At 47.1% G+C, this 27,600-nt stretch overlaps 2 protein-coding genes across 3 annotated transcripts in view; both read left to right on the top strand.

Annotated features, from left to right (window-relative positions):
• The first annotated feature begins 517 nt into the window (after window positions 1–517).
• LOC147639656 (transducin family protein / WD-40 repeat family protein) overlaps window positions 518–27,600 on the top strand; it is a 97,112-nt gene continuing 70,029 nt past the window's right edge. For both annotated transcript variants that reach the window (XR_015261775.1, XM_086772526.1), the window contains exons 1-4: window positions 518–773; window positions 25,984–26,318; window positions 26,506–26,609; window positions 26,689–26,757. Coding sequence is in view for 1 of the 2 variants with exons in the window: in XM_086772526.1 (XP_086628652.1) it covers window positions 714–773; window positions 25,984–26,318; window positions 26,506–26,609; window positions 26,689–26,757 (568 nt within the window). In the remaining variant the exon portion in view is untranslated. The remainder of the gene's footprint in view (window positions 774–25,983; window positions 26,319–26,505; window positions 26,610–26,688; window positions 26,758–27,600) is intronic.
• Window positions 16,601–18,730, top strand: LOC147639657 (uncharacterized). The gene has a single exon (XM_086781667.1). The coding sequence runs from the start codon at window positions 16,601–16,603 to the stop codon at window positions 18,542–18,544; it is 1,944 nt and encodes a 647-aa protein (XP_086637793.1). The 3' UTR covers window positions 18,545–18,730.

Here is a 27,600-nt window from a genome sequence, read left to right as displayed (position 1 = left end):
TCAAAAGGCCAAAATGACCTATGAGACCAAAATATTACATCATGTCCATGAAACACATCATCACGGTATTGAAAGTAAAACTAAAAGAAAATATACGTGAAAAAAACAAAGAGCCTCAAGCTCTTGCATCAGCCAAGAATATCTCGCATAGGGCAAGCGACAGGCAGGAGAAAGTGCTGCGGTGGTGGGAAACGATGGCTTTGATTCTCTCGAGGTGACGTCAGCGTGGGTGGCGGCCACCACTATGTTAGGGGTGTTGGGCTCTGCATAGCTTAGTGGCTCTGTCTAATGTCACTCCTCTCAGCCGGGCTCCTGCATCAGCTTGAAAGTCGGGGGGAGTGGGTGGATCTACTCTCGGGGCTCTAGTCTAGAAGAAGAAGAGAGAGAGAGAGAGAGAGAGAGAGAGAGAGAGAGAGAGAGAGAGAGAGAGAGAGAGAGAAGGTGATCTGGGCAGTGTGAGATATTTAAGGTTGAACTAGCGTTTTAACCTTAGTGTGGGATGCTTTAATTAATCGATGCAGAGTAAGGGGTGATAATTCTTATAGCCACCTTTATTCGTTGCTGAAAAGGAGCCTCTTGCTTAAAATGCACGTTTAAGTGTGCGTGTATTTCATATATCCTTAAAGTACACACACATATATATATATATATATATGCAACTTCGCAAGGGTATTTGTGAGTGCTAGCTAGTATTTGGGGGCGAGGGCGTCACCATGGAGCCAGAAGCTGCAGAGTTCAGGCTTTGTTGTCAACTCTACGGACACCAGGAAGACGTAAGTTGCCTTCCTTTTCTACATTCCTGCAGACTTGCTGGGCGCTTCAACTTGAGAAAACATAGCTTTTTCGCAAGCTTTTTAACGTGGATCTGATCAAATAGGCTGAAGGACTCTAGGTCTCAAAACTTAAAAAATGTGTGACACAAGATGTAGATGCCTGTCTTGTACATCTAAGCCGGTGCTAGAGAGTGGTCATTATCGTTATCCGTTATTTTGCAAAGATAAAAAATTAGTTTTTATGTATCTAAGTATGCATTCATGTACTCTATTGGGATCGTCATTTTAAGTGCAGCCATCTTTTTACGTGAAACCATCGTTAATGGATGTCTTGTATGTACAATCTGCTCGGCAACCCATTCACGAGTCATGGAACGTATGGCCGATGTTTCAAGTTCTTTTAAGGATCATATATGTGTCCTCTTGGTTGTTTTCAATCCTTCAAAAGTGAAGGCCTACTTTGCCTTTGTAGATCGGCTTGAAGGATAGGTGTACATCATACCACTTTGGCTATGAGATTTTTGATGACAATATCCAAGACTTTGTGTATATTGACTAAAATGCAGCAATTGGATGAGATCCACTACATGTGTAGATACTAGAGATGGTTAGATTTTTTTTTGACCATAAGTTAGAATAGAATAAGCTTCAAAAGTAGTTCAACGTAAACAAAACCTGGGAATCCATGCATCAATTCAACTTGTGTGTTTGATGTTCTTTAGAAATTTGGCTTGCTAGCCAAAGGGCTTTTGCATCGGCTCCTTCTATCTTTAAAGTTGCTAGATATCTCGTCATCAACTCACAAACCTCTAGCATGTTAGGAGCTCTTCAGTGTGCTTGCGAATGGTAGCCTAAGAGGAAACTCAAGTGAACAATTTTTTTGACTAGTTCCTAAACCTAAGAGGCTAAGATCGTCATGTGACCAACAACAATTTCATTACCTTGCCACCTTTTTTTTTCTCCCAAGAAAAGATCCTTCATTAATTATATAAGAAATGTCCGCAAATGTGAACTACAAGAAGCTTTCAAGTGGAGCAAAGTATGTTCCTCAAGAGAGGTATAAACTATAAAGAAAGGGGGAGGGGGTGTTCTTCCTCGGGTTGGCCACCCTTGGAGGGTGTGAATGATGTCCATGGAGATGTGGCGGACGGTCTCCTCCAGGGGAGTGGAGGAGCCGTGAGTGGCCTTGTGGCATCTAGTGCCAAACGTGCGAGGTAGAGATGGAGATGATGTATACACGGGTCTCGGGGGGCCATTGGCATTATGGAGGTTGGGGTGGCCGATATCAAGAAGTGGGAAAGTAAGCTAAAGAGCGAGGCAATGGAGTGCTGCCCTAGACTTTGTAGCTTAGGCCACTGCACCCAGTGTGACAAAATGGAGGGTGGTGGCCCCGAAGTAAAACAATAGGAGAACTGTCCACCAAATTTGTTGTCTTTCAGGCAATGCCAAAGGCATTGTTGCTGAGTCTTCTGAAGGGTAGTCAAAAGAGAGGTAGGGGAGTGAGCCTGCTTGAAGAATGCCGAGTTGACAAAGTTGATAGTGTGGTTGGGACGTGCCTCCGCATCTACCTTGGTTGGCCCTATGGCACAGAGCGATAAATTGGGAAGCTATCACCTTGTGCGTCTTGCATGAGAATGTGGACGTAGGCTGAAGATGAGAGGTAAATGTTGAAAAAAGAGGTAAAGAGAGTTGAAGATAGTAGGAGTGTTGGGAGATGTGAAGAAAGTAGTTGAAGAAGAAAGTAGTTGAAGAAGAATGCAGTTGTGAAGGGGACTGAGAGTTGGAGAAGTCCTTGTATTAGGAGTAAATACTCCAATCTTGATACGTAAAAAAAAAGCAAGAAAGAGAGTCAAAGAAACCAGACCAAGTTGGTGTAATAGTAAAGAAAGCAACACGAGGAAGAAAGTTGAAGTGTTGGAGCCATGAGATGGAGGAAATATTGAGAATTGAAGGTTGACACACAGCGGTCACACCATAAGTCCGTGCACCACACCTGCATCTTTCATTGAGGGTTTATCACTTCACAAACACGTCTTGCATGTTAGCACTCACATACGTAAGAACCTACACCATAGCCTCATCATTGACAACCATCCAGGTACATCTTTGGATGGGGGGAGCCATGGTGGGTGAAAGCGTGGTCCATGGTACTATCCATCGCCTGGATTCCCTTATAATTTGCAGACCTAACAGGTTGCTTATCCTTATGATAATGGCCCCTTAATGTCGCCATTGCACCCCATTCTCTTTGATAACCCATACCTTGCCAACGACAAGGGCCCCTTGACAATCCAACCTTCAGAGATGCACCCCAACAAAGTCCCACCACTTGGGCTAACTCCATCAACTTTTACCTCATTTGCATCCACCCATGGACTAATTTCATTGGATTTCATATGTGAAGAATTAGCACCAAGGCCATCAACACTCCTTATCACGTCTATTGTTTTGCACTCTCCATCAATCGCGGGGCCAATAGTGAAGCAAACAACATAACTACCATATCCTCTCTGCGCATCTGAGTTGATGCCATTGCCTCCCAAAAGGTGAAGAGGTTATCTAGGATGCTTCAATCCCAAATCAGTTTTGTTTGGGTACTGTGAATAGATTAGGGAGGTGAGGCTGAGCACTAATGTCAAATCTCTAGCCGGTCCCCGCTCCTTTTGGGGATAAGATGGACGAGGCCCTCGGGGAGCATCATAGCTTGATCCTTAGTACATGTTACGCTTTTTTGTGTGTGAGAGTGACAGTAGATAGTGAGAGGAGAGTCATTCCTTATAGAAGGTGAAGCAACTTTCTTTGGAATAGTAAAGAAGAGAGAGCTTGAAAGAGAGGAGCTAACAACCACTAGTCAAGCTTAGTAATAGTAATGAAGAGAGGAGTTGGCAAGCTTGGATGGCTTTAAGAGACTCGAGCTTAGAGGTGATAAGATCATGTGATGGGATTTAGCTTTTGTAGAGGCAATATGCTTTGGACATGTTGTCGAAGTGTGCGATGATAGGGTGTAAGTCAATCTTAGTGCCATTCAGAATACGAGGTTGTCTGTAGATGTAAGTGATCTCTTGGAGGACTCTATTGTATGTACATGCGCATAGAAGGTAGTTTGATTTACATGACTTATCAGGCCAAATTTGAGTTGTTCGGTTGGGATGGTGAGTCAGTTTATGCGGGCCTCGAGGAAGCCACATTTAGATGTAGGCTAGGAGGATACTTAGGTACATAAAGTCAACAACACATAATGGATAATGTGTCGACATGACCTCGTTGAAGGCCACCTTTAGGTGGACCTCATAAGGTCCTAGTGATGCATGAAGGAGACGGGAAGCGGAAGCGTGCTCATGATTAACGCTAAGCAAAGAAGATTAATGTCGCATGCACTTTGCACTGTAGTGCATGGTGACAAGATGGCTCATCATTAGTGTCACGTGCACCTTGCACTGGGGTACACAGTGACACTGGCATGATCATCAGTGCAGCATTTGTACTGAAGTAGAACCTTTTTTAGGATTATTTGTCGTATGCTGTGACCCCATTGTGAGCCCTCAGTCCAGGGACAATAGGCAAGAGCTACGTAGGTCAGTTTTTGAGCCTTAGAGGTCAGTCAAGTGTCAGTCCTCTTAACCCACTTGGAGAATGTATCGGATAGTGCATATAGTGTCAGCTTGAGGATTAGGTTGCATTAGGAGCATATAGGTAGGCCTTGGGCCAGGCCATGGCATGGCTAGTGCAATGGGGCAACATCCAAGCCATTAGGAGGGCTGGGCAACCAGTTGGCAGCCCACATGAAGCCCTTCCTACAGTCGGGTAGCATTTAATGCTACCAGGCTCCAATCGGCTAGCATAAGCGGTGGCCTCATGGAGTCGGCCAACATTAAATGTGTCCAGCAGAGCGGTTGGGAGCAAGAGACTTCTTCTGAGAGAGATGTATCTGAGGATATTCATGTAGGAGAACAGGCTGCAGATGTTGAGCCTTATGAGGATGTAACACAGCCAGAGGATGTACATGGTAAAGAGGATGATGATGCTCGGTTCACAGATCGTTTGGCTAGTGTTATGGATGTATTTATGCAGCTCACACAGAGTGAGAGATTTGCTGAATTTATGAGATCCCGCATAGAGCCCGAGAAAAAGAAGAAGAAGGTTCGTTCTAAGAATCTTCCACAGGGTCATAGTGGTGCCATTCCACAGGAACCATCTTTTGGCCAGTTTCCGAACATGCAGCAAGCTTATGGTGCAAACTCTCAGAGTTCCTTCTATGGACAGCCACCTATTCCTCAGCAGAACATGCATCCAGGTTATTTTGGTGGTGGCTCGGTGTTCCAATCTATGACTGGGGGTTACCCTCAGGGAGGCATGGGTATGCACGGGCCTTTTGGAGCTAATTTTCAGCCTGGTATGCAGGGGAATATGTATGGTGGTATGCAGTTCGGTATGCAAGGAAATATGTTTGGGGGCATGCAACCTGGAATGCAAGACAATATGTTTGGTGGTATGCAGCTAGGTATGCATAATGGAATGTTTGGAAACATGGCTGGAATGTATGGTATGCCTGGTATGGGAATGGGTAATGTTGACCCAATGATGGGCATGAATGTTGGGGGCAGCAATCTTGCAAAGCCACTTCCATATGATAATTTAACGCCTATGGGAAAGGCGAAGGATTACAAGGAAGGGGGAGCTGCAGTGAAGTTTGATACATTCAGTGGGGCCAAAGATAAACTTAAAGCACTTACCTTTTTACAGCAGTTTGATGCTGCTTTTTCTGGTGGGAATTACACAGAGTCCTCTAAGGTGAGGAAAGCTGCCACTTTTCTCAAGGGCAATGCTTTGCAGTGGTGGTCTACTCTTCTTTTGCAGGGCATAGCACCCACTACATGGGTCCAATTTAAACAAGTTTTCTCTTCCGTATGGCTCACATCTACATTTGAGGTGGATGTTATGACCGCATGGCACAAATTGGATGCTTCAAAGTGTGAGAATTTGGAGGATTATAACAAGAAGTTTTGGGAAGCTTTACTCCCAGTGACTTCATACCGTGTAGTGCCATTGTCTGAGCAGGTAGAGAAGTATTGTCGTGGGCTGCCCAAAGAGGTGCGAGATTATTGTATCAAGACAAGAGTAACGAACATGTCACAGATGATTGAAAATGCTATGACAGCTAATGTGTTACTCACTGGTGGATCATCTGGGTTTAAAGGTAGTGAGAACTTGAGCAAGAAAGCTTATAAATCTGGGCATGCTTCTCGTGATGCTAAAGGGTCTTCAGAGACGAAGTATAAGAAGTTGCCAATGCCCAAGAGGACTTCTGAGGAAAGACAGGCTTTGAGAGATGCTCATAAGTGTTTTTACTGTACTGAAGAGGGACATATGTCATTCAATTGTCCCAAGAGAAAGTCCCAAAAGGACTCTGACAATAAAGGAGAGCCCAAGTCAAAGAAACCAAAACCTTCTGCAGGCTTAGTTCCTGATCTTGTGGGGGAACAGCCAGGTGGTGAAGCTACAGAGTTGTGTAGGGCATGGGGCAAAGTGAGAGATTAGAATGCCTTGATCTTCTTTGACACAGGTGCTAGAGCCAACTTCATTTCACCAGATTTGGCTGGCCGATTGGGGATTCGCGCAGAGGAGATGGGGCCGTTACATGAGGCTAATATGGCTTGTCCAGGGTATGCAGAACCCGTTACTCCTATCATTGGGAAGCTTCGGCTTCATTTGCAGGGTTATGTGGACAGCGAAGAGTTCTTCATCATGCCTTTGGATGGCTGTGATGTTTTGTTGGGGATGCCATGGTGCCATGGTGCCAGAGAGTACATGCGGTGGTGGATACTTACAATAGGAAAATCACTCTGACTTATAGAGGGAAAGAACATGTATTGGATGTAAAACTCAAAGGGGAATCTGTTCCTATTGTATCCGCTTCGGGGATTTCATCAGGAATGAAAAAGCATCTTTCCGCGTACTTGATTTATGTGAAGGATGCATAGGATGATGAGTCTAAGTCTAATTTGTCAATGTTAGATAAGGACAGGACTGATTTCTTATGTGGGTTTCAAGACTGTTTTTCCGAGTCATTGCCAGGAGAACTTCCTCCTGAGAGGCCAAAAGATCATGCCATAGATCTAATTTTTGGTAGTACTCCACCGAATAGACCGCCGTACGGTGTTAGTGCAGCCCAACAGGAAGAGATTATGAGTCAGGTGCAGGAGCTTCTAAATAAAGGGTTGATACAGCCTAGCTCATCACCCTTTTGCTCACCTGTGCTCTTAGTGCAGAAGAAGGATGGTTCTTGGCGCATGTGTATTGATTACAGGGCGCTGAACAAGAATACCATCAAGAATCGATTTCCCATACCGAGGATCGATGACATCTTGGACCGCTTACAGGGCTCCACAGTTTTTAGTTGTATTGACTTGAAAAGGGGGTATCATCAGATACGCATTAGACCCGAGGATGTGCATAAGACAGCATTCCGAACCACGTTTGGGTTGTATGAGTTCTTGGTTATGCCCTTTGGTTTGACAAATGCGCCTGCCACATTTAACAGAATGATGGACAGGATTTTCAGGCCTCATAGAGAGTTTGTGGGCACATTCTTTGATGATATGATTGTGCATTCACAAACTGAGGAAGAGCATAGAAGGCATTTGGCCATTGTGTTTGCAGAACTCAGAAACCATCGGTTGGTTGTTAATGGCAAGAAGAGTGAGTTCTTTTTGCAGGAGATACATTTCTTGGGGCATATTGTGTCTGCGCATGGAGTCCGTATGGATCCCGCAAAGGTGGAAGCAATACTTAATTGGCCAGCTTTGAGGACCGTGCATGATGTACGCAGCTTTCTAGGATTGTGTTCCTATTACAGGCGGTACATACGACACTTTGCTGAAATTGCTTCGCCTCTTCATGCTTTGACGAAGAAGGCAACTCCGTTTAGATGGGCTGATCGGGAAATTACAGCATTCAAAAAGCTCAAAGAAAAGCTTACTTCGGATCCAGTATTGGTGTTACCAGACCTCCGAAAGGCTTTTGTTGTCCAGTGTGATGCATGTGGAAGTAGCATTGGTGCAGTTCTCATGCAAGAGGGACATGTCATAGCCTATGAGAGTAGAGTTTTGCAAGTGTCACGTGCATCTCGCACTTGGATGCCACGTAGACATTTCTGTACAGAAGGTGCAGGACCTGGGATGGTGAACTGGTCCCATGTGAGCCCAGTCCGGGACGAGTCAGCCAGGGATCCAGCTCAGTCGTCCGAGGTCAGGTGTGCATCGTCCTGCACATGAGTCCAAGGTCAGGTGTGCACTGTCCTGCACATGAAGCAGTGCCAGTCCGCGCTGTGAGTCTCCCTCTGGAATGATGTCAGATGTTCTGTGTATCTGGTTTGCAACTGGATGCCAGGCCTCTGTAGGCATGTAGTTTTGCATGTAGAGATGGGGCCAGCCCAAAGGGCTACCCCAAGACTATTGATGTGGGCATGGGGGAGGTGTAGACCCGCCCCCAAGGGGCCAGGAGGGCCCCGGCTGTGCCCACCAGCCATGTGACAGGCTGGAAGGGGCTGTCGGCCAGCCTTAGGGCCTTGGGACAGCCAGCCGACTGGGCAACAAGGTCTAGAATGGCTGTCAGCCAAGTGTGGGACAGCCCACACAGGCTGCCCAGCAGTACAGTACCCTTGCGCAGGGCTGTCCAGCAGTCAGGGGTACTCTTCTTGGTTCATGCGCAAGATGCCCAGCCCATTAAATGGTGTGAAACCATTTATTTACACTTTTTCCAGAGACCTAGTCGTGAGGCTCTTTAGTAGCTGGCCGACTGCATATAGTAGAGGGTATAAATACCCAAGACATAGATCATTTCATTTATCTCATAATTCACCAAGTGCTCCAAGCAACCAAGGGCCAGGACAGCCAAGAACATTGCTAAAGCAAAGGGGTGAAGGACTGAAGGTCAAGGGCAGGTTTTCCAGCCAAGAAAAGGTCAAGTACTTTGTATTTGTTTTCAGATTTACATCATTCTAATAAAGCAAATACACCATCCGTGGTGGGGGCCCTACAGAGGGTAATTGGGACCCAATACTGTGTCCTTCTCCATCTCCCCCTTCTCTCTATTTTTCTGCACATCGTCTTTCAGTTTATGCGTTAATTCCGTCGCGAAAAGAGTGCTGTTTTCTGAGTTTTGAAGTACCGATCCTTCTCCGAAGCTTCCGCATATTACAGTGGTATCAGAGCTCACTTCAAGGACAAAGATTCAGCAAAGAAAACCAAAATTTTTTTTCGCTCGTGTGGTTGGTTTTTAGACCCCGGTGGACTACCCCTTTCGGAGTGACTCCTGTCCCTCGAAGGACGGTTGGTTTTTAGCCTCCGGAAGCCTCCGGAAGTCTCCCACACAGATAGTGGATGGTCAGATTGCGTTCCGGAAAGGAATTGCATTTTCCCGCTATGGCGAGCTTTGGCGACGAGAGAGAACCAGAACCATGGGACCAGAGTGCACCAGGCAGCCCAGCGAGGGCACCCGCCTTGAGTGTACAAGACATGTTCCAGCAGATGATGCGAGCAATCGCAGACCAGACAACCAAGTTGGATGAGCAGAAGGCGCGGATTTTGGCTCTGGAGGAGCGTTCTCGCTCGCCAGCGTCGCGTTTTCCATCTCCTCCTCCCTCTCCTTCCGTATCCCAGATACCAGATCCTCGTCACAGGGACCCTCTTGCAGGGTCACAGCCGCAGCCAAGCCATAGTTACCACGGAACGGGAACGTTCCGGGAACGTCGGATGCTGGAACAGGAGCGGGAACGGGAACGGGAGCGGATCGGGAACGTCGCGGAACGCCACGTCATATGACATGTCGGCATTTAGGACTAAAATGACAAAACATTTAAAATATCCAAGATTAAACTTTAAAGTCTTAAACATTAAAAATTTGAAGAGTCCAGACTCCAAATAGAAACTGAAAAGAAAGTACATCGCATGTGGAATCTGGATATATAGAAACTGAAAAAGAAAGTACATCGCATGACAAGTACAAAACTAGCCTCAAGGGCCAAGGTAACTGGTGAGTCAAAGACTAGTCATCAGCAAGTGGGATCTCATCCTCCTGTCCAAGCTGTCCCTCAGTCTGCTCATCCTCATGCTGCTCCACATCATCCTCTCCCTCTGGCTGATCCTCACCATCATTGTCATCAACATCAAGGCAAAATCCAATAAATGGCTCTGGAGTACACTCAGCCCTGAACTTGTTAAGCAAACGCAAGTTTGCATTAACAAATACAAGGTCATTTGCCTTCTGGACACCAAGCCTGTTCCTCTTCTTGCTTGCAATGTTTCCAAAACTGCTCCATAAGCGCTCACATGGCGAGGAGCTAGCACCCTGGCTAAGCAAAAGAAGGGGCCAAGAGGAGGTAGACCGTAGGGAGCCTGGGAGAGTGACAAGTGTGCACTGTGCAGTCTGGGGCAGCCAACTTGCCAAGGCTCGGTAGGGAGAGTGTGGGGCAGCCTGCAGGCCCGGGCAGCCAAGAGGAAGGTAGAATGGAGAGTGTGCCCACTGCCTGTAGGCTGTGGGGCAGCCAAGGGGAGCCGGGGCAGCCAAGGTTGAAGGGGGCAGCCAACGTTGCAGGCGCAGCCAACGTTGCAGGCGCAGCCAACGAAGCAGGCGCAACCAACGAAGCAAGCGAAAAAAACGAAAAAGCGCCGTACGCTGCGAAAAAAAGGCCGCCGGCGACTAGCGATAAGGCACTTTTTCCGGAACGCCCGGAACGTGCGTTCCGCCCCGGCGTTCCGGCGTTCCGACTCGCGTTCCGCCACGCTCCCCGGCAACTGGCCCGTTCCGGCTCCCGTTTCCACGTTCCGGGCACGCCATGCGATTCGGAGCGGCGTTCCGGCGTTCCAGGAAGGCGGAACGCCGTTCCGCGGTAACTATGAGCCAAGCTCCTTGCTTGAGATGCAGATGCGCGCATTGGAGATTCGACAACGCGAAGACGACGCCATGCGACGAGTGGAACACGAGCGTTACCTCAGAGCTTTGGACGCTAGATTGACACCGGCGGCGCCCTCGAATCATTTTCCCGAGAAAATGAATTTCAGTAAGTATAATGGTAAACTCGATCCCACTACTCTGTATTCATGGTTACATCAATTTGAAGCTTACTTTGCCGCAGTTAGGAAATCAGATATTGACAAAGTGATCTTAGCCAGTTGGTACTTGGAAGGTGAGGCCATTCCTTGGTGGACTCAGTGGGCTCATGCCCACACCAGATCAGGTATGGCAGCTTATGGGTGGGACGAGTTCGTCCGTGACCTTAAGCAGCGGTTTTTACCGCCCCACTACCTTGAGCGACTCGAAGACGAGTTCAGGGGTGCGCGTCAGAATGCGCAACCAGTCCTTCAGTTTGCCAATAGAATTTCGACCTTGTGTCTACAATTAGGCTTATCTGATGCGGACAAGAAAGGGCAGTTTTTGTATGGCTTGGACACGCAAATCCAATGGGAGGTGCGTATGTTTAGGCCAGCCACCTTTGAGGACGCACTCTCGCTTGCGCAGAGTGCAGAAATGAAACACAATGGTGGCAAGCCCAAGACTTCCCAGCCGACTTCTCCCAAGGCTAACGCCTGGGGGGACAAAAGCCAGAACCAGACGGGGTCTTCCCCAGGACAGAGCCCGGGAGCCTCTGGCTCCAAGAACTCGAACAATGCGTCTAAGCTTACTCCAGACCAGAAAGCGGAGGCTGGCAAGACAGGTGGCAAGTTGAGTGCTGAGGAGCTTGCTCAGTACAGGAAGGAGGGTAGATGTTACTTTTGTCACACAAAAGGACATACTTCTCGGGATTGTCCGAAGAAGCCTCCAAAGGCCGCCGCTGCCTCCACAGCTTCCGTGGTGAGCACAGCTCCCACACAGACCCCAGCGGCTACCCCTAGTTCTTCAACCCCCGGTGCTTCAGTTGGAGCAATTATTAGCCGGGAGCTCGAAGATAAGCAGAAGGGCGCCCATGACCAGGAGTATGAGCGCAACGAATTGCTCAAGTCCTTTGGCTACATAGGTGGCCAGAGAGTCGTTGTCTTGTTTGACAGCGGCAGCACGCAGGATGTGATCACGGAAGAGGCCGCTAGGCGTGCCCGTTTCGAGCTGACTCCGGTGGACAAACAAGTTGAGGGTTTTAGCACAGGTATGACAACGAGCGTCAAGTATGAAGCTCTAGGTGCTAAATTAGTGATTCAGGGCATAGCGTTTGTGCATGACTTTATGGTTGCCCCTCTTGTAGGAGCAGACATAATTTTGGGTATCCAGTGGTTTCACAAGTTTCTTCCTGATGTCAATTGGGACAAGCACACGTTCCAGATTGATCGGAATGTGTCAAACACCCCGGTGACCATTAAGTGTGAGCCAGGTATTCCAAACTTTCCGCTCATAAGCCACTTGCAGGCTAAGCGAGCAGTCAGGAAAGGCGCACAGTGTGCGATGATTTACATCCAGACAGCCCAGACGGTGGCCAGTGTTTCCGAGAAGTACTCGGTTCTCCATGAAAAGTTCCAGAAGATTTTTCTTCGGGACAGTCTCCCTCCCCAGCTTCCCCCGTCCAGACCGTAGGATCACAAGATTGATCTCCTCCCAGGCTCGGAACCCCCGAGCAAGTTTCCGTATCGCCTTTCTAAGGCAATGGAATCGGAGTTGGACCGCCAACTCCAAGAATTGTTGCAAGCTGGCTTCATCCGCCCCAGCGTGTCGCCATTTGCAGCACCGATCTTATTTGTCAAGAAGAAAGATGGGTCTTCTCGGTTGTGTGTCGATTATCGTGCACTCAACAAGCTGACTATCAAGAGCAGATCCCCGATGCCTCGAATTGACTATATTCTCGAGAGGCTGAATGGAGCTAAGGTGTTCTCCAAACTAGATTTAAAGAGTGGGTACCACCAGGTTCGGATTGTTGAGGGGGACATCCCCAAGACAGCTTTCCGTACAGAACGGGCCCACTATGAATTTGTGGTCATGCCATTTGGATTGACGAACGCCCCAGCTACATTTAACCGCATGATGATGCGTATTTTCCGGGAGTTGATTGGAGTGTGTGTGTTCATATTTCTGGACGACATACTCATATTTTCAGCTACAGTTGAACAGCATGACATTGATGTGGAGAAAGTCCTTAAGTTGCTGGAAAGCAACGAGCTCTATGTCAATGAAAAGAAGTCAGAATTTTATCTGTTCCAGGTACATTACTTGGGATATATAATCAGTGCCGAAGGCATTCGACTTGATCCGGCTAAAGTGGCCGAGATTGTTAACTGGGAAGTACCTCAGACCGCTTATGACATTAGATCATTTGTGGGTATATGCCAGGCATATTCCACCCACATTGACAAGTTTTCTGATCTCTCGGCAGACCTCACCGATCTGCTTAAGGGAGTGAAAACAAGGAGGCAAAAGATTCGAATGACTCCACGAGCGTTGGAGGCATTCCAGAACCTCAAGGTGGCTTTGTCAGAAGCGCCTTGTTTAGCCCTTGCTTCGTGGGACGAACCATTTCAAGTGATCACCGATGCGAGTAACATCGCAATTGGAGGTGTATTACAACAGAATGGTCATCCAGTAGCTTACATGGCTCGTAAGTTACTGCCCGCCGAAAAGAACTACTCAGTCTACGATCGTGAACTCCTAGTAGTTATACAGGCCTTGAAACATTGGAAACATTTCCTGTATGGCCGTGACTTCGAGGTTCGCACTGACCATCAGGCATTGCGCTGGATTCAGACGATGCCAAGTGCACAGTGGAGTGATCGACAACACCGCTGGAGTCAGATATTCCAGCAGTTTGGTGGCATGATTGAGTACCTTCCAGGAAAGGCCAATCCAGTGGCCGATGCTTTGAGCAGGAAGGGACAAGTATCTGCGATTCAGACCACTAGATTTGACCTTGTTGGTACAGGACTAGAAGACATGAAGCATATGTACGCGGATTCCGAGGAATTCGGTACGCAGTGGGAACAGGCATTGGATGCCACAGGACCATGCCATTTTCTGATGCGCGATGGTTGGCTTTTCTACAAAGGCCGACTATGTGTCATGAAATCATTCCGGGCAGCTCTTCTCCATGATGCCCATGACGCCATTACAGGTGGTCATAGGGGCATGAATTCGACTCTGGAGAAATTAGAACGGCAATACTATTGGCCAAAGATGAGGCGTGATGTGTTTACATATGTACAACGCTGTGACATTTGTCAAAAGGTGAAAGCTCCTCGTGGAAAGAAGATAGGGTTGTTACAGCCTTTGCCAATTCCTGAGGGCCCTTTCCAAGACATTTCCATGGACTTTGTCACAAATCTGCCTCCCAGTCCGAGTAAGCGTAATACACAGTGTTTAACTATTGTTGACAGGTTCAGCAAATTTGTTATGCTTATTCCTTGCAGGGCCAATGTGACCGCCGAGGATGTTGCCGAGCTATTCATTCGGCATTGGTACCCGATTGGTGGGATTCCTAGGACCATAGTGTCAGACCGAGATGCCAAGTTTACCAGTCATTTTTGGAGGGCATTGTTTGATAATTTTGGTACTAAGTTGAATTTTTCCAGTGCATTCCACCCACAGACAGATGGCCAGACAGAGATATACAACCAGTTGGCCTTTGATGTGCTGAAGTGTTATGTCCACGATCAGCAAGGTAAGTGGGAATCATTTTTGCCTTTAGTTCAAGCTGTTTTAAATGACTCTTTTTCTTCAGCTATTGGCAGGACTCCATATGAGGCAGCGTTTGGAAGACCTTTCCAGTCGTCGTTAACCAGGACTTCGTCTTCAGTACCGGAGGCGAACAGAGTGACGGAGTCTTACCAGGAGATCCTAGAGTCCGTGAAAGACAGATTGGCTAAAGCGCAAGAGGCCTACACTCGACAGGCCAATAAAGACCGAAGGGACATGAAGTTTTCGGAAGGGGATTGGGTGTATCTTCGGATTATGAAGCAAAGATTAAAGCAGGTGGGCAAGCGATGCCCAAAGTTGTCTTTCAGGAGCTTCGGACCATTTCCCATTCGGAAAAAGATTAATGAGGTGTCTATGCAGTTAAAGCTACCTCCGAGTTGGACTATGCACGATGTATTTCATGTCAGTTGGTTAAAGCCATATGCAGGTCCACCCCCTTCAGAGGTCAAAGACGAAGCAGAACCAGACATCATTGATGAAGCAGAAGTAATGGTTCCAGAACAGATCCTTCTGCACCGTTTCAAGCATGGCTCAGGCCGAAGACTACGACAGTTTCTCACGAAGTTTCAGGACCGAGGAACTCATGAAGCGGTATGGCTCGACAAAGAATTTTTCGAAGACTATCCGGCTTTATTGATGGATTATTTGGAGGCTATGCAGCTTCCGTCAAGTTAAGCAGAAGGGGATGTCACGTGCATCCCGCACTTGGATGCCACGTAGACATTTCTGTACAGAAGGTGCAGGACCTGGGATGGTGAACTGGTCCCATGTGAGCCCAGTCCGGGACGAGTCAGCCAGGGATCCATCTCAGTCGTCCGAGGTCAGGTGTGCATCGTCCTGCACATGAGTCCAAGGTCACGTGTGCACTGTCCTGCACATGAAGCAGTGCCAGTCCGCGCTGTGAGTCTCCCTCTGGAATGATGTCAGATGTTTTGTGTATCTTGTTTGCAACTGGATGCCAGGCCTCTGTAGGCATGTAGTTTTGCATGTAGAGATGGGGCCAGCCCAAAGGGCTACCCCAAGACTATTGATGTGGGCATGGGGGAGGTGTAGACCCGCCCCCAAGGGGCCAGGAGGGCCCCGGCTGTGCCCACCAGCCATGTGACAGGCTGGAAGGGGCTGTCGGCCAGCCTTAGGGCCCTGGGACAGCCAGCCGACTGGGCAACAAGGTCTAGAATGGCTGTCAGCCAAGTGTGGGACAGCCCACACAGGCTGCCCAGCAGTACAGTACCCTTGCGTAGGGCTGTCCAGCAGTCAGGGGTACTCTTCTTGGTTCATGCGCAAGATGCCCAGCCCATTAAATGGTGTGAAACCATTTATTTACACTTTTTCCAGAGACCTAGTCGTGAGGCTCTTTAGTAGCTGGCCGACTGCATATAGTAGAGGGCTTCGTTGCAGGAAACGTGGGATGAAGGGGTGGAAACGTCGTTTCCACGTTTCCCCAGCTGGCAGCCGTTTCGTATAGGGGGAAACGGCTGGGAAACGTTTGAATGTAGTGTTTTATTTATAAGACACGTGGCAGGCCAAAAAGCGAAAAGAGCTGCGAATTAAAAAAAAAACGAACGGGGCCCAAAATGAATAAAAATCGATTCGCCTCCCTGCATAGACTCTGCGCAGCGTTAATGAACCCACAAGCGCACAGCGCGCCAGAGCATTCCACGCCAGAGTAAATGAAAACGAGGAGCCCGTTTTTTTAAAAAGCCCGTTTGTGGGTTTTTTTAAAAAGCGCCGTTTTAATAGAATTAGAAAAAAAAAAAGCTATCTCAGCCTGCAACGTAGTTATCTCTCTGTGAGAAACTTAGGCGCACACAGCTCTCTCTCCTTCCCCCTCTCTCTCTCTCTTTCCCCCCTTCCCACCCCTTTTCATGCAAGCACAGGAGGAGCCCCCTTGCCTTTGCTTAAACTGTGCACCCCAACCTCCATGCATTTGCTTTAACTGTGCGCCAAGAAGGATCATTTTCGAGCCTTGCAAGTGTCCCCTTGATCCTAAATACCACCTTACTCTCGCAGATGCTATTCGCCATAGAGCCTTAAAATGCAAATGCATCAATTCAGTTTCTGTCCCTGAGTGGCTTTGTTCGAAACAGCTTCAATTGGAGCAAACTTGCAAGCTTAGAAGGAGAAGAGCCCCTCTTTTTTGCTAACTTCCAATTTCAACCATGTTCTCTTCTTCTTCTTGTGTGGTCCCCCTAATCACGCCCTTCAAGCCTAAAGCACCTCATGCTCCCGAGCCATTGTGGAAGTATGTGACTGAGAATGCAGCATTCGGAAAGGGGGGCAGCAAGAAATGGGAATGTTCTTTTTGCAAAACAAATTTTGCAGGCTCCTATCCACGAGTACGGGCCCATTTACTCGGCATCAAGAACCAAGGCATCCAAGTGTGCTGCAAGGTGTCGACTGAAAATCGAGCAAACATGACTCGAGAAGACCATGAGAGCGCTATCAAGAAGCAAAAGACTGGCAACAATCTAGTCAACAAGAAGCCTACAATGCAACCGTCCGTGGAAGGTATGTTCAAGAATGCATCTCGAGAGGAAGTAGATGAGGCCGTTGCTCTACGCTTTTATGCATGTGGTATGCCGTTTTATTATGCACGGTCTCCTTATTTTCATGACATGGTGGGTGCAATAGCGTCTTTTGGTAAGGGTTACAAAGCCCCAAACTATGAGAAGCTTCGCACCACACTCTTGGACAAGGAAAAAGACAGGGTTTGCAGTCGTCTCTCGGGGGTAGAGGCTTCATGGCCACACTTTGGGTGCTCCATTGTGTCTGATGGATGGACAGACACCGCAAAGAGGCCCTTGATTAATTTTATTGTCTCCAGTGCTCGAGGTGTGGTATTCAAGAGATCCATTGATACATCCGGGAGCCAAAAAACAGGGGAGTTTATTGCAGAAGCTCTTTTGGACATCATTAGGGAGGTCGGTGTGGAAAATGTGGTGCAAGTAATTACGGATAGTGCTGCCAATTGCAAGCTTGCAGGTCACTTGGTGGAGCAAGCATATCCCCATATTTTTTGGACACCATGTGCAACTCATTGCTTGAATCTTCTACTGAAGGACTTGGTCCTAATCGAGTGGATGGATCGAGCTATCACCCAAGGCAAAGAAGTCCAGCAGTTCATTTCGAATCATGATGCAACAAGGGCCATGTTCAGCAAACACTCCAAGCTCAAGCTCATTAGGCCAGGTGATACTCGATTTGCTTCAAACTTCATGATGTTGCAGAGATTGGTGAAGGTGAAGAGTCCCTTGAAGCAGCTGGTCACAAGCGAGGAGTGGGATGCATGGAAGAGAAACAACGAGTATGCTTTGCACATAGAGATGCAACTCTTGTCTACTCCTTTTTGGGAGGACATAGAGAAGTATGTCAAGGTCTTGTGGCCGGTCATGGCAATGCTTCGTATGGTGGATAGAGATGAACCGGTCATGGGTACGGTTTATGAGGGCATTGATCAGATGCTAGAGAAAATCAAGGAGATATTGAAAGAATACATAGATGGCAATGACGAGTACGAGGAGATTCGGGTACTTGCACAAGAGCGTTGGGAAATGCTTCATTCTCCTCTTCATGCAACAGCTTATGTCCTCAACCCAATGTGGTTTATGAAGCGACCATACAAGGACAAGGATGTGATGAAAGGGTGGAGAAAGACGTTGGATAGGGTGGGCAAAGATGAAGATGAGAAGACAGAGTACAAAGCACAATTGTCACAATACATTGGACTACAGGGGGATTTTGCAGAGTCTTCAGCTTTAGCGGACATGCAAAAGCTTTCTCCTATTGCATGGTGGGAGAACTATGGTACATGTACTCCTATGTTACAGAGATTGGCTATTCGTGTCTTATCTCAAGTATCTAGCGCTTCAGCATGTGAGAGAAATTGGTCCACCTATGGCTTCATACATTCCATGAAGCGGAACCGGCTGGGTCATACGAAGGCAGATGACTTGGTCTTTGTGCACAGTAATCTTAGGGTCATATCACGGAAAGAGCCCTCGTATTCTTCAGGTCCATGCCAGGCATGGGATGTATTAGAGGAGGATTCTATCTATGAGTGTTTTGAGGATCAGTTTGAAGATGAAGGTGTACTTCCCATGTAAACAAGTTCTATCTTGTAGAATGATTGATTAATGAAATTCAGCCATGATGGTCTTCCATTGTTTTGCTTTGTTTTTCATCTTTTAATGGTGCTTACCGATCAATAATTGAATTTGTACATGTACTTTAATTTTTTTGTAAAAAGATATATTTGTACTTCTGTTTTTTAACCTTGAACTTGAGCCTACCCCCGAAGTTTGGCGTTTCCAAACGTTTCCTGGGTCTTGCCGTTTCCTACCAGGAAACGTTTCCTGCAACACAGGTAGAGGGTATAAATACCCAAGACATAGATCATTTCATTTATCTCATAATTCACCAAGTGCTCCAAGCAACCAAGGGCCAGGACAGCCAAGAACATTGCTAAAGCAAAGGGGTGAAGGACTGAAGGTCAAGGGCAGGTTTTCCAGCCAAGAAAAGGTCAAGTACTTTGTATTTGTTTTCAGATTTACATCATTCTAATAAAGCAAATACACCATCCGTGGTGGGGGCCCTACAGAGGGTAATTGGGACCCAATACTGTGTCCTTCTTCATCTCCCCCTTCTCTCTCTATTTTTCTGCACATCGTCTTTCAGTTTGTGCGTTAATTCCGTCGCGAAAAGAGTGCTGTTTTCTGAGTTTTGAAGTACCGATCCTTCTCCGAAGCTTCCGCATATTACAGCAAGATGCTGAGAAGCATTTACAGGTTTATGAGAAAGAGATGTTGGCTGTAATTCACGCTCTTTCTACATGGAAACACTACTTGCTTGGGGCTGATTTTACTGTACAGACAGATCATCAAACCTTGCGTTATTTCCTCACGCAAACTAAGCTTTCAGAGAAGCATATGCGTTGGGCAAACTTTTTGTCAATGTTTCACTTCCAGATTGTGCATGTGGAAGGCAAAAAGAATGTAGTGGCAGATGCTTTGTCACGCAAGCCACAGGTCTCTACAGTTTCACTTGCTTATCATCATGAGCTTGATGAAATGAAAGACCAGTATGCCCATGATGAGGACTTTGAAAGGTTGTATGATCAGATGTCTGAGGGTCGGCGGCATGAGCACTATACTCTCAGAGATGGGTTTTTATTGATGCATGGCAGACTGTGTGTTACCAGGCCATTGCGACTCAAGGTTATGATTGAAAGTCATGCTCCACCGTATGCAGGTCATAGAGGTATTGACGCCACGGTCAAAGCAGTGGAGACTTTCTTTTATTGGCCAACCTTGAGAAGAGATGTTGATGCCTTTGTGAGGCAATGCATCGTATGTCAGAAGGTAAAGTTTGACCGTCAGAAGACACCAGGGTTATTACAGCCTTTACCTATTCCGGATAGACCTTGGGAGAGCATGGATTTTATATTTGATCTTCCACGGACACAAACGGGAAATGATGGCATCTGGACTATCATATGCAGGTTCAGTAAGCAGGCACATTTCATTCCCGTGCGTAAGACGATCAAAGTGGATCATATGCACATTTCATTCCCGTGCGTAAGACGATCAAAGTGGATCATATGGTGAAGTTGTTCATGGCAAACATCTTCAAGTATCATGGCTTGCCTACGTCTATCATTAGTGACCGTGATCCGCGGATGACGAGTTTGTTCTGGAGAGGGTTGTTTGACAACATGGGTACAACTCTCAAGTTTTCATCGTCATTTCATCCACAGACAGATGGTCAGTCAGAAGAGGCTAACTCTACAGTGTTGGATCTTCTCAAGTGTTATGTGTTAGAGCACAAGCAACAATGGGAAAAGTATCTTCCTTCGGTGGAGTTTGCATATAACAACACTGTACATACCTTGACAGGCAAGGCGCCTTTTGAGATTGTGGAAGGAGGGAAGAAGGTACCACCCATTTTGCATACAAAGGATAAGATCTTTGAGGCTGATCAGTATGTGGAGAGTTTAGATGAAGCTTATCGGAGGATTAAGTTGGCACTCCAGAAAACTCAGCAGAAGCAAAAGAAAGCCGCAGACCGTCACAGACGTGATTTACAGTTTGCATTGGGTGATTGGGTTCTTTTGCGCTTTGAAAAGGCTAGACTCAAGAAGATGAAGGGTAAAGAGCGCTTATTCCCTAAGTTGAGTATGCGTTATTATGGGCCTTTTCAGGTATTGGAAAAGATTGGTGAGGTAACCTATCGTTTGAAGTTACCAGATCACTGGAGGATTCACAATGCTTTTCACGTGAGTCTTCTTAGACCTTTCCGTGGGGATGTGCCTTAGGATGTATCAGATGAGGCTCAGCCGAAAGTTGAGGAACTTGATGAGGTTCTGATTCCAGAGCAGATACTGGTACATAAAGAAAGGAAGGTACGAGGTAAAGTTTCCCGTCGCTATCTTGTGAAGTTCAAGAACTATTCACCGATGGATGCGAAGTGGATGGAGGAAGGTGACTTAACAGATTCACCTCAGGTTTTGCAGCTTCATCTCGATGCCTTTGAGTTAGAGCCGACTCTTATTGTGGCTCATTCAGGTTCAGCAGAGCATGGGTCTGGAGCATTACCTGATGCTCAAGAGGGGGGTAGCACCTCCACTCCCTTGATACAGACAGGCTCAGATGACATCTAAAGGTCGCTTGGTGCAGTTTTTATCTCACCCGAAGGTACTGAGGTTGACAGTACATCTGCTTATGGGACTTCTATGATATATGTGTACTAGTCACATGAGATTTTGTGGATATGTATGGTTCACAGTGGTATACAACTTGGACTATTACTATGCCATTGGTTTGCTGATACATGTGCATGGCTTAGAGAGATTGGGACGTTGATCTTGCCATACTGTATATTTCACTTTGGATATTTGGCTGTATCACCAGAATGCAATCGAGGATGCTTGCCATTTTTCAAGAGGGGGTATGTCATGGCCCTGTGAAAATGGAACAGCACAAGTGTGGGCATGGTGGTTGCAGAGTCAGAATATTGAATGATTCACATGGGGGGTGCCCGGACAGAGTTAAAGATGTGTGGACATCCCTAGGTGTGAAGGGGGGGAACTAGAACATTAGTATTCTAATATTTTATTAAAGTTTCCCCTAGGCCTTAGTGGCCCCTAGCAACTTTAATACCTTTTAAAGTGGGGGGGGGGGGGGGGGGGGCCTAGGATTTTTATGGGGAGGAGGCCACTCCACTCTTGGAGTGTGTGCTTCTCTCTCCTCTCTCTCTCTCTCTTGCTTTTTGGGAAGAAGCGTGTATTCTCAAGCGTGGAAGAGCAAGGGGAGTAAGTCGACTGCTGGAACTCTGTGCTGCTGCTGTTTTCCTCTGCAGATTCAGTCATACACTCCACGTGTGCAGTCCGTACAGCACTGTACGACTGCAAGTACAGTGGGCTGCTGTATTCTGCAGCAGTTTCTTCACTGGGTGCAGGCGGCGTAGACAGTCAGAGAAGGTACAGAGGCTGTGGGCTCTGACAGGGGCTGTACAGCAGGTACAGACACCTGTACGACTGCTGACAGGTGGCCGTACAGTCAGGTACAGTTGTGTCTGCTGTACAACAGCAAGTACAGGTGCAGGCGCCTCATCTGTTGCAGGCGGCGTAGGCGACCAGCATCAAGACAGCAGGCGGCATATGCAAGGACAGCTCCTGGCACGTATCCTGAGGCAGTACAGACTGGTACAGGGCTGTTTTTCAGATCTGTACAGTCAAGTACAGCATAGAGTTGGACACAAGGAGGAGGGTACAGACAAGTACATACACGTGTGAAGTAGGGTTGTGGAAACAAGTGCCTGCAAGTACAGATTGGTACCGTTGCTTCCTCCAGTGCAGATACACGGGCTGAATTTGGTAAGCTCCGCATCTGTTCATCTATCTCTCTTTCTACTGCTTGATGTCTGTTGCAGATTTGAGTTATCTGGCCCCTTGTGAGAGGAGGGGTATGGCAGATTGACAAGGGTGGAGATAGAGGTTGAACAGTACATGTATGTATGAGCTGAGATGTTGAATCAAGTGCTTGAGTTATGCCAGATGTATGCTCAAGGCTGCCCTGCTTAGTGGTCTTGGCTGATCAGAGGGAGGCACAATGTGTTACTTTGAGACACAGATCTGTGTGCATGGATCCTTTGTGCTAAGAGGTATTGTGGGCCGTCAGATTGGACATACAGGTGTAATCTCTTGGCTGATTTTTGGTTGTACTCAGCCTTTCATACTTTTGGAATTGAATAAAGAAATACCGCAAGGGGCGCCAAGCTTGGGGGCTAACAGGTGTCGCTTTGTTTTCAGATTTGGGCACTCTAGCCCCAATCTTTTCTGTTTTCATATCTAGACTACAAGTGGACGGGTGACTGCTAGTCTACCGCACTCTGGTTTCTATCAGAGGCCGGTTTCACGGGCCCTCTCTTTCTAGATCCTCACCCACAAAAACCGTGCGGCTTCATCCCGTCGGACTACCTGTATCACATGTTGAAGCTCCTCCCTGAATAGTAAAGCCACCCCTCCCGACCCCCGGGTACCCCCTACTGTGCGTGGGTGTGGGTGGTGAACAGACTCCCATTTGTATCCTCTCACCCCTGGAAGCTGACTCCCCTGGCACTGATGAGTCTCTGTGTACAAGACCAAGTCTCTCCTTGTAAATGTCTCCTCGAACAGACCTGCATCTGTCCTCAAGGCGCCATTGCAGTTCCAAACCGCAATCTCTAGCTTGGTCTCATAGGTCTCGCACCGTCATTGGGCATGTAGCTCAGTGATGATCACCCTCCCATCTCTGTACACTGCCCATTTCCCTGCCTTCCGTGCATCCAGGATGCGTGGCATGCATTGTCTCCTGTGTGCCACCTTTGCTAGTGTGAGATCGTTTGCGAGGTAATAAGTGTTTTCTCCTTTTAGTGCCCGCCGTTTGGTAAGGAATGCTTGCCTTGCCTCCAACCCCGCAAACTTGAGGATGAGTGTGCGTTCCTTGTTGGTGGTGTCTTTGCCCACCCTCCATGCCTCGACGAAGGGGGTATATCAGCGATTTCCAGCTTTTTGCATAGTGCTATGGCGTCCTCTTTCGGTGAGGCTCCTTCCTTCCATCCCACCACTCTCACATTCAATGCCCTAATCTTACTTCTTTTCTCCTCTTCAAGTGTGTCATTGATGATGTTTGGGGATGATGGTGGGTTCCGTTGCTTCTTGGCAACCTCAATCCAGCTGTGTGCTTCTTCCACTTGTTTGTGTTTTCTTAATCACCTCAGCCCATGTGGTTGCCTCGTTTGCCTTCTTCTCCTCTTGTTCCTGGAGGGTCTTCGCCCCAACTAGTGTCCCATACCATTAGGCCGAACCACCAACCTTGCAACTCCATGGCCATGAGATCTTGCACGCCCCTAGAAGCCCTCGTGTCTACCACATGGATACCTCAATAATTCCTAAGTTCTGTTGAGGTCACTTATATAGCAATAACCTAGCTATTATTGGTCGTTTCTTTATTTATAAGTTTTCTTGCTTTATTTATAAGACTGTGGCCATTATTATCATAGGCTATATTAAAACCTTTTTAGCCAATCTAGACCTCATTTTGCTAGCTGCCTTAGCCCACTTGTAATTCCTCCAGGTCCTTGCTCCCCTACGAAGCCCTTAACCCTAAACTTGGGTTAACCTAACCCTAATCATGGGTTAGTACACATCCCTAGCCCTAATCCTTGGCTTGTCAAGATGTAACATAGCCCACTACAACCTTGCCGTCCGCACTTTGGAGGATGAACGGCATAGTGTGTGCTTTGAAGCCATCCCACGGAGTCGTCGAGTGATGCTACCTCTGGTACTTTCCCAAAGCACAATAGGTTTGGCAGAGGATCCTTCGCCCTCTACATGATGGTACGTCCATGTTGCGTAACATCACCTGGGGTATAGCTTGACTGAGGTCGCTAGAGCCGTGGTCTTTGGGTCTAGTCAGAGATGGTATATCATTAGCAGCATAGTTGCATGGCATATGTGGTGGGCCCATCGTAGAGCGAGGCTATTTAGGGCCCGCCCGCCCGCCCCCCCCCCCCCCCCCAAGTTGAGTCCATCCGTTCCTTTAGGATTGGCATCATTCACACCCTCCGTGGACATTGGGGGAAGCTTTGGAGTGGATCGGATTGCATGTGTATATGGTGAGAGGCCTCCTTGCACACATGGCGCCGGGGCTCCTTTCTCTTTGGTTGGGCCAGCGAGATCACTTGGCATTACAGGCTGCTGAAGTGGCCCCACGGCCCCCCCCGCCACACACCCCCCCCCCCCCCCCCCCCCCCCCCCCCCCGGCGCAGCAAACCCCCCACCTTTTCTTCTTCCTTATGAAGTAGTTTCCCTCTGATAGTGTCCAGCCATGGAGGGAACCACCCTCCCGGTTTTCTTTTGCCTCTTATGAGGGTTTTGAGCATGTACACTTAGCCTATGGCTGCTGGTTTTAACTAATAGAAGGATGTCTTTCCCTGGGGAAAAAAGAAGAAGATGGAGAAGAGAAATACATGAAGAAGATGCAATACAAGAGTATATGATTGGAAACTAGGGAAAAGGAGATTGTTGAGAAGAAAAAACAAAAGATAAGCTGTTATCGCCTTAAAATCGGGCTTTGAAAGGGAAATGGCATGGGGGAAACGGCCGAAATGTGCCATTCTATTTCGGAAATCGAAATGGCCGAAATGGTTAAAATCATTGGACCCCCAAAATGGCTGAAACGACCTAAATACCGGGTGTTTCGGCTGTTTCTCGTAACTAATGTTTTGAAGTATAAAACGATTCATATTTTGTATGTTCTATGATTCTACAGGGCTTGCCTAATGTTTTGTTGCCAAATCTGGGTTTTTTTTTGGGATTTGTAACACACTATACCCCCTGCCCCCTTTTTTCTCCTTCTTCTTATGAAACATTTAGGACAAGCATTTTTGGGAAAACTTGGTAACTATGGCTTCCTAGCTGCCCCTTTGCCTTGCGGGCCCATGCTGCTGCTTAACTTTTCTTGCATCCTGTCCTTGCTGTCTAGCCCTTACTGCATGTGCCCAAACACCTTGGAACCTGACTGTTTAGGCTGGCTTGTGTCCAGCGGGTCCGTGACTTGTTCTCTCTTGTGTTCAGTGCCCAGGTCTTGGCCTAATAAGCTGCCTGGGCACTTATACAAATAAGAAACCAAGTGGATAGCATTTGTGTGGGGTACAACACACTAACTGTAAACCTATGACCTAATTGTGGTGGCAATTGGTGACTTATCACTGTACAAGGGCTCACAAGCTTCTCAATGCTTATCCCTGATCCTCAACGGACTGTTTATCCACGTGGCACCCAAGTGTGGGGTGCACGTGACATACAACTTGGTTGAAATGTTTGTGTCACAGACCAGTTTTGTGCCATAGTCAATAGATATGAAGAAGCAAAGGTTGATTTTACTGTCATGAATAAAAGAAGGCATCTTGAAGAAAGAAGTGCAAGAATTTTAATAATGCTTGTGTATGATGTTAACTTTTATGTACTCAACTGTCAATCCAATTACTTATCTTTCATGGTCAGGTTCGTGGCATTGGCATCTGTGGAGAACATAAATTTGCCACAGGTTCACGTGACAAAACAGTGCGTCTTTGGTCAGCAGAAGGCGCTCAAGAGAATGGATACGAGTTGGAGAAAACAATGATAGGCCACACAAGTTTTGTTGGTCCTGTTGCATGGCTTCCACCAAATGATGAGTTACCTAAAGGTGGACTAGTTTCAGGTGGAATGGACACGCTTGTTATTGTCTGGAATGCAGAGGATTCTAATGCGGTACACACTTTGCGAGGCCATGAACTCCAAGTGACCAGTGTTGTGGTGGATGAACAGGGAGATATCTTGTCTGCTTCAGTGGACAGGTATCCTTTCAATGCTATTACTGAAATGCATTGCAACTCTTAAACTGCTGTCAGCTCAATTGCAAATCCATATGCTTGGAACCCGAGAAATTTCATTGCCTAGGAGGGATGGTCTTGTAATTGCAAAGCTTTTTATTAATGCATTATATAATATATTACAGCCACCCCATATGACCTGTGTATGTAGGACTGTTCGGAGATGGAGAGGAGGTCAATCCGTGGAGGTCTTAACAGGGCATCAAGGACCTGTGCAGGCTGTCTTGAATCTGCCTTCAGGAGAAGTTGTTACAGGTACTTGACTTGTCAGTGCTTTTTAATATTGTTTTTCCCTTAAAAGTTTTGTCATGAAAACTGCTTGCTTTGTTTACAGGTTCAAGTGACACTACGTTGAAGGTTTGGAAGGGTTCAAAATGTATGCGGACTTTTACAGGGCATTCTGGTATGCCGAGTTCCCTTCCTAAAGAGTTTAGCTGGGAGGTCATGGGTCACTGTAATGTTGTCTTATGTCCTCCAACCGGAAGTAACTTCTTTAGCACCTTTTGGGTTCATTTGGACCACTTTTCATCACCTTAATTACTAAGGATTTCTCTTACTTCTGGTTTTATGATATTCCGTTCCTTTGAAGCCCATCTGTAACCTCATTGTTCACTTTGTGGCGTCACTTTCCTCCCTTTAATAGGGCTCACATTAGGGCATTTTGATCTCAACCGATCTAGTGCTAGCCCATGATCATGTCTACATGCATCTGTTACATTTGTGGGATTATATCAGTTGCGGGGCCCTCCTTATGAGGAGAAGCTAGTTTGAGCATGTAAGAGAATACAATGTGCGGTGTATGCAAACAATACTCACAAGAAATAGAATCTTTCACATCACAAAAATTTCAACTGCAATTGAACAATAATGGAGATAGAAAACAATAATGTATCACTGATGTGATACGATAGATAGCCAAGCTCCACACCCCTGTCCTCCTGTGAAGGGAGCTTCAATGGCTGATTCAGAACTGCCCAGACCAGAGGCTGCACGCTGGGAGAAGCTGGGTGTAAACTAACAAACATGCTTGATGAATAGTGCGGGGTTGGTAGTGTCTTTATATAGGTTTGGAGACGCGGGGTGGTCATGATTAGATTGCATTGTTCCATGGTTGTAGTCGGTTCAACCTTCCATGTGTTGAGCATCAATAAAGAACTACTGAAATTGCTATGTATTTGTCCCACCTCCCATGGCTATCTGGGGTCATCTTGGCCTTGTTTGGGTCTTGTAACCTTTGTACAAGGTG

Source organism: Cibotium barometz, chromosome 3 (assembly GCF_041138505.1).
Source record: "Cibotium barometz isolate CiBa-2024 chromosome 3, ASM4113850v1, whole genome shotgun sequence".
Taxonomy (NCBI): Eukaryota; Viridiplantae; Streptophyta; class Polypodiopsida; order Cyatheales; family Cibotiaceae; genus Cibotium; species Cibotium barometz.
The sequence above is the reverse complement of the archived record's forward strand: the minus strand, read 5'-3'. Positions and strand labels throughout refer to the sequence as shown.